The sequence below is a fragment of the Microtus ochrogaster genome, chromosome 1 (genome assembly GCF_000317375.1).
Source record: "Microtus ochrogaster isolate Prairie Vole_2 chromosome 1, MicOch1.0, whole genome shotgun sequence".
Taxonomy (NCBI): domain Eukaryota; kingdom Metazoa; phylum Chordata; class Mammalia; order Rodentia; family Cricetidae; genus Microtus; species Microtus ochrogaster.
In genome coordinates this window covers 83,407,671-83,417,036 of record NC_022009.1, presented here as the reverse complement: position 1 = coordinate 83,417,036, position 9,366 = coordinate 83,407,671, and the positions used below count along the sequence as shown (strand labels likewise).

At 38.1% G+C, this 9,366-nt stretch overlaps 1 protein-coding gene across 4 annotated transcripts in view; it reads right to left on the bottom strand.

The window, feature by feature from the left end:
• Cp (ceruloplasmin) overlaps positions 1-9,366 on the bottom strand; it is a 60,129-nt gene that overhangs the window by 17,622 nt on the left and 33,141 nt on the right. For all 4 annotated transcript variants that reach the window (XM_013347839.2, XM_013347838.2, XM_013347841.2 and 1 more), the window contains exons 11-17: positions 8,484-8,696; positions 6,886-7,093; positions 5,553-5,692; positions 4,033-4,161; positions 2,247-2,353; positions 644-860; positions 137-276 (exon numbers count right to left, since the gene is read on the bottom strand). In XM_013347839.2, coding sequence (XP_013203293.1) covers positions 137-276; positions 644-860; positions 2,247-2,353; positions 4,033-4,161; positions 5,553-5,692; positions 6,886-7,093; positions 8,484-8,696 — 1,154 coding nt within the window. The remainder of the gene's footprint in view (positions 1-136; positions 277-643; positions 861-2,246; positions 2,354-4,032; positions 4,162-5,552; positions 5,693-6,885; positions 7,094-8,483; positions 8,697-9,366) is intronic.

The window sequence follows — 9,366 nt, the reverse complement described above, 5'->3', positions numbered from 1 at the left end:
CCCAAGATGTGAGGAGGCTGTTGTATCGGTGAGACTGCAATGCTGTTTGAACGTCCCCTTTTCATGGATGAAATGTATTGGCTTAAATTAAAACATATTAAGCCGAGCAAGAATGACTGCTGTGGGTGACTCCTACCTTGTATTGGAAGCTGTGGCCATGAAAGTGTACGGTATGCAAGTCTACTTCATTGCCCATTCCCATCATATACCAATTGACTTCATCTCCTACATGCATTGTGAGGCCTTGTAGATTTCCAAACATTTTTCCATTAATAGCTGAGGAAAATTTGATACATTTCAGAATAGTTTAAACTTATTAATGGCTTCATAGGAATTATTACTAGGTCCATATAACAGAAATTACTTCACTATAGTTGGGGAAAACAGATCTTCCATGTTCGCCAATATCACTGCTATTTTTCAATTTACCTTACATGAAGAGCATTAATCCTATTTGTAAATTTATTTAAAAGGGAATGAGGGTTTGGAATTGAGAGAAGAATTAGTAAAGATTTTAAACATAACCCTATTCTGATTTTGAGCAGAATTTTACATTACAATATTTCTAAATAAAACAGTCTTACAACATGATTTTTTTTGAAAGGGATAGAAAAGGAATGTGACTTAGAATAGTTTCTCATACCATGCATTTTATTGCTTTCTATAAATTTCTCGTCATCTTTGTTTACTTTCTCAGGATGATCAGAGTATATTTTGATGTTGTCATCTAAGTACCAAGATTCATTCTCATCAAATATTAGAAACAAAAGGAAAAACTCCATTTTCTTTTTAGCGTTGAATACTTTTATGTATGACTTCCGACAAACTATCAGTGGGCCTATTAGTCCACTGTAAAGATCCTGAAAACAAGCAGAAACTGCAGTTATCTTGGAAGTGTTGGTCAGGATTTCAGAGAGTTCAGACCTTATTATTCACAATTCCAGCATTTTTGGAAGGACTGATTTTAGTGGGGTACCTAAGTCAAAGGAAAGCCACAACTTTAGTATTTTCATATTTGACATCATTAGGTTGAAATGATGAATAGCAAGTAGGTTATATGGGTGATGTGGAACTTAGATAAAAAAGATGGCTTAACTAATGAGCTACCTGAGTGAACAGTGGTGGTTGTTTAGTTCATAAGCTTGTGGGCTTATCTGGATGAGCCAGTTATTATGCCAGTTACTATACATCTGTGGCTGAATGAGACAAAACCTTTTGCTGTAGGAACTCTTATAGGAATATAAGATATGAGTAGAAGTCAAGGGAGTTGTCCATTGTCATGGAGAAACAATGCTAATGAATACCCATGTGAAAAGCCACAATTAGCTCTTAACTTCTGAGGAGGTTGGTGGGGCCAGGTGTCAGTGATGGCAGATTGTGTCTCTTATCATCTTCGGGCTGTACCATATTAGTGAAATTCAGGCAGTGTCATAAGTAACCTTGAACAGAGAAAAATAGCAAATCTACATCTTAGTCCAGTAATATTGCTTGATTGACAGTCTTGGAAAAGTCTGAAGCCTGGGAGGCAGCAGCTGAGACAAATACAAGTCCTGAAGTGTGAAAATGGAGAAGAGTGAGCTGAGCAATTGTAGGAGCAAATTATCTTGGTAAGATGAGTGGTTCAAAGTTCTGCCTTGAGTGAATGTATAGAGCAGCACTTATGCTACTTTTTTTTTAACAACAGAAAATGAAGCGGGGATGAAAGACCTCTTTGGAAGTGTCCCTTTCAGAAGGTGCTAGCTTTTACATCTGAAAATTTCTGGTGGAGGAGCCCAGCATGCACCTGCATTGGCATGTCAGTTACTCGGAGGGATCCTGATCAAAATTATGTTCCACAGAACCGAGGACCGTCTCACTTGAGAGGGTTGTTGGGGGAGTTTTGGCTTTGTGATATTTTATTGAACAATGTCTACAGTTCTTATTGTCTATCAGGATTGCTTTTATTACAATAAAGAGCTCTAAAGCCATACATCTTAGTTTTTATATTTAGTGTATTTTCATATCAAAAATGAAATACTCTGGTTTGTAATTTTACTAAGTGTTATTAATAATCAGCAGGAATGAGATAATTATAACTTTATGTTTAAAAGCAAACAAACTAGAAATATAAACTTGAATAGGTTACAAAGTAACTTATTTTCCTGGGATTTTGACATAGATTGGAGGACAGGCAAATTCTAACTTTATCTTCTTTCAGTTGTCTCTCTACCTGAAGAATCCTCATGAAACAAATGATTAAAGTTTACCTTAACTCGATCCACAGTTGAGTAGTAAGCCCATGGGATACAAGCTGCATCCTCTGCTCCAGCACCTGATCTCTCTGGGATTTTCCATATATAAGTGCGAATTTCACCTAAATTAACCAAGAGTTACATGTCTGATTATATTCAACTTATATCTGACACACGTGTTTCATATGCGTATACATTTATTAAACATTGATAACTAGTGGTCCAGAAAGTAAAAATGTCAAGAAATAATAGTACTCAAAGTTTTCCATGAATTTAGTTTCTTAATCTTATAGTGAGCGTATGTGTACGTGTGTGTGTACCACAACACACATGAAAGTTGGCATAGTTTTCAACAGTTCTCTCTTTCAATCATGTGGGTTCTGGTGATGGAACTTGAGTTATCAGACTAAGCACCTTTACCCACTAAACCATCTTGATGGCCCTGGAGTTTAATTCTAAGATATAGTAAGAGTTTTTTGTTTGTTTTTTGTTTTGGTTTTTGATTTTTTAACACAGGGCTTCTCTGTGTAACAGTCCTAACTGTCCTGGAACTTGCTTTGTAGACCAGACTGACCTCGAGCTCATAGAGATCTGCCATCTTCTGCCTCCCAAGTGCTGGGATTAATGGCGTGCACCACCTCCACCCAGCTGCACTTTTTATGTCATCATATCTTTACTAGGAATTAAGCAGCTCTCATTCACTTGCCATACTAAATCCAGAGTGATCGTCATTCTAATGTCATAGTTTGAAGAAACTGATCCACCTTGTCTTACTCTGAAGAAGGTGTTATTAATATCTTTTTTTTTCTGCAGATATCTCTGGCTCAGCACCTTGCTCAAGGTGTTTTTGTACTGATGCTGCCCTGTGAAACAAGCTTCACCTTCTTTTTCTTTCTTGCTTCTGTCTCACTATCATCCTCAGTGAAGTGATGAATCCTTGTGAAGCCATGAGACCACTTGATTTCGACCAATTATGTCTGCTTCTGTTGTTGTCTGATTCTGTCATTCTTTGTGCTTCTTGCCATTTCTAAGAGACATGAAGCATACTCCCACTTGATGGCCTAGAATGTTACCCCACAATTACCTGAGCTGCACCTCCCTTATCATTTAAGTCTTCACCAAGATCCAGCCCCACTGACTATCCTAAAATAACACCAGCTACTCTCTTATCTAAGTCTTTTCATAACCTTCTTTATGACTCAATATTATCTGTTTTTATCTCTTACAAGGTCAAGAGAGAAGGTTTTGCTCTATCTTTCCTTAAATTTATAAAAGTAATTCTACAGAATACTCTCTTTTTTGTGTGTTTGATATGTTTGGGAACTGATAAATTTGTAAAATAAATCCTTTTCCTGCAAAATAATTTTAATTTCTATTTAAGTATACATAGTCTATCTCAACTTTTATCTTAATTAAACATCTGTTGAGCTCTTGGGACATGCCAGATACTGAAGCAAATACCCAAACTTTAAATTCCAAATCACAGACATGGTTTGAGAGACTGGTGCATGAACATTCTACCCCATAGTGTAGCAGATGCCACTTCAATTCTAGTTGAGTGGAGGGAACATCTCTCTAATTCACTCTTCTGTGTTTGTAAATGTCTACTACTTCCATGTTTGTTTTTACAACCCTTCTGCAAATTGTTTTGGTTCAAACAAGCTTGTACACAAGCACGCACACAGGGCTGGTCGCTGCATCCTCTCTCTCCATTTTTGTAATCCCTTACAACACTCATTTGTAGTTGGCACTTGTGGAGTGGCTATAAAATCTGTATGATGCATCCCTCTGCTCTCAGTACCTGGCAGTGTTGGAACAACTGTAGAACTCTCTGTTTTCACCCCATGGGCATGTATTGAGTATGGCCTGGTTGCCATGTTTTTAAAGACAATTTTTACTTTATCTCCAACATCTGCATGCAGTTGGGGACCTGAATGGAGTGAAAGGAAAATTAGTTTATTGTTTTGGAATTTCTGTGTTAATGATAAAAGTTAAATCAGGTAACTTTTCACTGTGAAGGATGAGTCTTCTTTTCCTCCCAGGGCTTTGAGCTGTTACAATCCATGATTTATTTCTGGTACAGAGGATGTACATAAAAACACTAGATAAAGCTTCCCTAAATATGGAGACCTTAGTGTATCTTTTTATCAGAGTTCCAGGAGACACTGCAGCCTGAAAACTCTCTGAGGGTCAGAGATTTAACAGGGAAAGCTGGTGGCAAGCCAGGAGATGCTGCACACAACTTCCTGTCAAGGTTTAGTGTAGACTTCCAGGCTCTTAGCAAAGGGTTGTGCTGGGAAGGATGGAGCCTGTGGTCCAGCTTCTGCTCTGCAGCCAGCTGCAGCTGTTTCCTGCCACATGTATGTGTTATCCCCAGCAATACCATTAGCTCTAGAGCAGTGGTTCTCAACCTGTGGGTATGGACCCCTTTAAGGGTTGAATGACCCTTTCACTATCAGGAAACATAGATATTTACATTATTATTCATAAGTGTAGCAAAACAGCAATGAAGTAGCAACAAGATAATTTTATGGTTGGGGGTCACCATAACAAGAGGAACTGTAGGAAAGGTTCCCAGCATTAAAAAGGTTGAGAACCACTGCTCTAAAGTATCTCACTAGGGAAATTCTGATACTGTGAAAGTACTGAAAAGCTAAGGAGTTCAGCCCCTCATGGGTTGCAGGTTATATTTTCTGCCTTACTGTGAATCCTGAAAACCTGAAGGCAGCTTTCCTGATTTTCTGTAAGGAAAAACGTTTTTTTCAACCCCCATATATATCTTTTCTTGTGATTAATTACATCTTATTTTTTCAAATAAATAGTTGAGCTTCTTTATTAAAGGGGTGTATGATAACAAGGAGAATTTGGTTAAGGTTTTTGTGAGGAGGTAATTTCTAGGAACTTCACCAATGCTATAGGCATCAAGTAAAAAAAAAATACTTTTTTTTTTTTTTTTTTGAGGCAAGGTTTCTCTGTGTAGCTTTGGCTGCCCTGGAACTCACTCTGCAGACCAGGCTGACCTCGTATTCAGAGATCTGAGTGCCTCAATCTCCCAAGTGCTGGGATTAAAGGCTTATACCACTACTGCCTGGCTAAGTATAAGTAATTTAACCAGTGTATGAATTGATGTTATTCTTGAAAGACATAAGTGATATCTGTATTCTTCAGCAAACAAAACTTCTCTTTTTATTGGATAATTTTTTTTAAAAAAATAACTTTAATACATGAACTAGATACATGCATTCTATATACATGGATGTTTGTTGCTGAAGGCATCACTTGTTTAACCCAAGACTGGCAAAACGGGGCTGTTTACCTTACCTAGGATGCCCAAGTGCTCATCTTCAGCTTTTCTCTGCACCTGTTCTCTGAATGTGCTGTCAGTAAATTGCCGATACACAACTTTCATGTACTTTGAGCCTATATAAAATTCTTCCTTATCCAAAAATACATTTGAAATACTAGAAAAGAAAAATCAATGCAGGTTACTATTTGTTTTAATTTTTGATTAAAATTTCTTGTTAGTAGTTATGCTCATTTATAATTATTTTTCATCCCAAGTAAGAAAAAAAATAGACTTTAGAAATAGCGAGGTGTCATACAAAGAGAACTGTCTAGTGAGCAGCTTCAGTCCTTGCCCGGTCTTCTTGCCTAGCTAAGCTGACCTCTTGATCCATGCTGTCTGGAGAAGCCATAGTTCCTATGTCCCTTAAGAGAGACACTGATCAAATCATGTCATCTCATTTTCCTCTCTAACATGTTATGAACTTCAGATTCAATCAATTAGGAATTAATACAGTATTTCTAGTCAATAGGAACTGAAGTAGCATATATTTCTAATCATTTTTCTCTATAGTTTTAGTTAACTAATGATTTCTTTAAATCACTATCCAAATCACAAAAAAAAAAAATGACATTTAGTCCTCTCTATCTCAGACCACACTCATCACTGAAGCTAAACTATCCAGCTATTTACTGCTAGCCAGATCATTAATTTTCCTGGGCATACTGGGCCTATCTGTACCACAGCTAACCCTAGTCCCTCAGATCATGTTCACATGGGGCCACACGATGAAATTACATGATACTGCAGAGATGCCTGAGAAAATTAGAAAACAGAGGGACACCTAGAAGTATCAGGTGACGTCACATGATGCTGAGACAGAAGTTTTTGATGTTTCTGTGGCCATTCTTTATTTGGATTTATCCTTACTGATTTTTTAACTTTTCACAGCGTTTGTGTCATAATGGCCTTAAATATATTTTCCTTTAAGGTCCTAGAAGAAAGAACTGCTATGCATTTAAAAGCCATACAGCAGAACTAGGAATACGGAATGACTGATTATTATACTAGAAATAAAATCAGGAAGGGAAAATAAGCAACACTGTTATTGCTCTCCCTTCGGTTGAGTCTGAAGATGAGTGACAGTCCATCAGAAAAGCAATGATGTCACAGAATCAGAAAAGGTCAAAGGAAGGTACCCTGTGAAGATGCCAAAAGGAGTAGAAATGAATGAGCACAGATTCTCAGGACATGGTCATTGCTATTGCTTAATGCAGTTGCTGCTTTTTCTAAGGGTTAGTGTAACTCTTTAATGAAATGGAAACCTAAAATTACAGTTGAGCATTTGGGAATCTGAGACTGGACAGTTACTTTTGCTCTTGCAAATGATGAAGCTCCTTTTCCCAGTCCCTGCTTGGTGAATAGTCCCATTCCACCTCCACTGCTGCAACATAGTAGGTCCTTTCTCCCAAATAGACCATGGGATCCTCAGAACGCTGATTGCACTGGTTCACAGTATATTTTTGCTTCATACCGCCTGTATAGTGATCTGTTGTAAGACACTCTACATCAAAAGTCCCTGGAGTGGCAAAATAGAAAACTTGTCAATATTTTTTTGTTGAGAGTAGTTTATTTATTATGATTATTTTTGGCTTTTCAAGACAGAGGTTTTTGTGGCTTTGGAGCCTTTCCTGGAATTAGCTCTTGTAGATCAGTCTGGCCTCAAACTCACAGAGATCCACCTGCCTCTGCCTCTTGAGTGCTGGGATTAAAGGTGCGCACCACCAATGCCCAGCTGTCTTTTTTTTTTTTGATCAGTGCTTTTATCTCTCAAACTTATGGAGCATAGCTCTAATCCTCACACCACGCACTGTTCCTTCTTCTCCAGTGACAGAAGTCTCTCACTGTTCTAAGATCCAATGTGAGGTGTTTCTGTCTCTGGGCATCTGCTATTCCATCTACCTGGAACCTCATAGATGTGCTCAAAGCTTATGTCTCAAGAGAGAATATCTCTCATTATTATCCATCACCTTTCTCTCTTTCTTTTTTTATGAGCATGCAGTTAACCTATCTTAAGTTTCACACAGTAAATCAAGAGAGGCCACAAACAAGTTAGCATATTTTCATGATATGAATAAATTTTTTTCCCCTAACAAGGCCCACAGATGTGTCTAAATGTGCATGGCAACAGTAATTGTATAGAACACCCAATTGCAAGCAGTCAGTATGCCAACTCCACATCAAAGCTGTAGAGACTGATGAAATCTTACATGCAGAAATCATTTCTTCTAGCCTGCTTTATCACAGTTATGTTTAAAAGGACTGAGAAGGAACCATGTCAGAGACTCTGCTGTTTGAAACAAGGAAAACACACATACACACAAATATAAGCACACGTTCTTACATACATTCTACTCCTGCTCCACCTATAAATAGGAAGAGGGCCACCTGATGTGTGCTTCAACAATAGTGACCCAATTACTCTCTTAAGAAAAGGTCTGTTTGGGAGGCATTGAAATAATTCATTGCTCTGTATGTTTTTCAATAGTATTTTCAAAGAAAACCAATAAATCTACTGTCATGGCTAGTTTTATGTTAGTTTGACACAAGTTAGAGTCATCTGAAAGGAAGGAACCGCAATTGAGAACATGCCTCCATAAGATACAGCTGTATTTTCTTAATTTGTGATTGATGTGGGAGGTTCCAGACCACTGTGGGTGGTGCTGTCCATGGGCTGGTGATATTAGGTTCTATTAGAAAGCAGGCTTAGCAAGCCAGTAATCAACACTCCTCCACATCGTCTACATCAGCTCGTGCACTGTTTGAGTTCTTGTCCCATTTTCCTTCAGTGATGAACAATAATAAAGAAGTGTAGGCCAAACAAACCCTTCTTTCCCAAGTTGCTTTGGTCATGGTGGTTCATCACAGCAATCATAACCCTGAGACGTTAGCCAATAAGAGAAATGTACCTTCTGTATCAGGTCTCATAAGAAGGGTCAGACTTGTATGAGGGAAGAGGTTTGCAGTGTCTCTTCTTTCTCCCTTGGACAGATAAGTGTTTCCTGAAAAGTATATCCCATGTATATCTGCTTCATTTCCAGCACTGAACAAATACCATACAACAGAATCTCCTAGACACATGCTGAGGCCAGGCTGATTGCCATACATGAATCCATTCATAGCTGAAAAAGTTGGAGGAGGGGCAGGAGAAAAAGGGTTGAAGATAACATATCCTATTAAATGAAAACAAATTCCTAATGTTACTTCTTAGTGTAAGGACACAGTCAAGTCAGCCCATTGTTTCTGTGTCAGAAATGCCTTTGCTGTAACAGACCCTGGCTGCAGGAGCAGGTCTGAGTTCACAGAGCATGAAGTGCTGTGTCCCTACAACACTGGAGAGTTCAGTGTTTTCAGCTGGAATGAGATTCCATGCAAATTTTCTCACTTCTTTCAAAGGTCGTGTTTGTGAGCGACTACAGCGGTAAATAATAACAGCTTTCCCTGGGTGTCAGGACACTGAAAATGTATTTGTTGTTTTACATGAAAAATTTCCTGATTCGTCTTGGAAAATGGGGACAGTCTTGTATAGGAAAACTTTTCTCACTACTGTTTCCAAAAGAAAATAATTTTGTCATGTCCAAAATGCAAAATGTAGAATTTAAAGTAATATTGTAAATATTTTGGGTAATGTGAGTAGAATCATTCTAGCTTAAAACACAGAGAAGTCGACCAATGGAATCGTATAGAAGACCCGAATTTTAACCCACAATCCTATGAACACCTCATTTTCGATAAAGGAGCTAGAAGTATACAATGGAAGAAAGAAAGCATCTTCAACAAATGGTGCTGGCA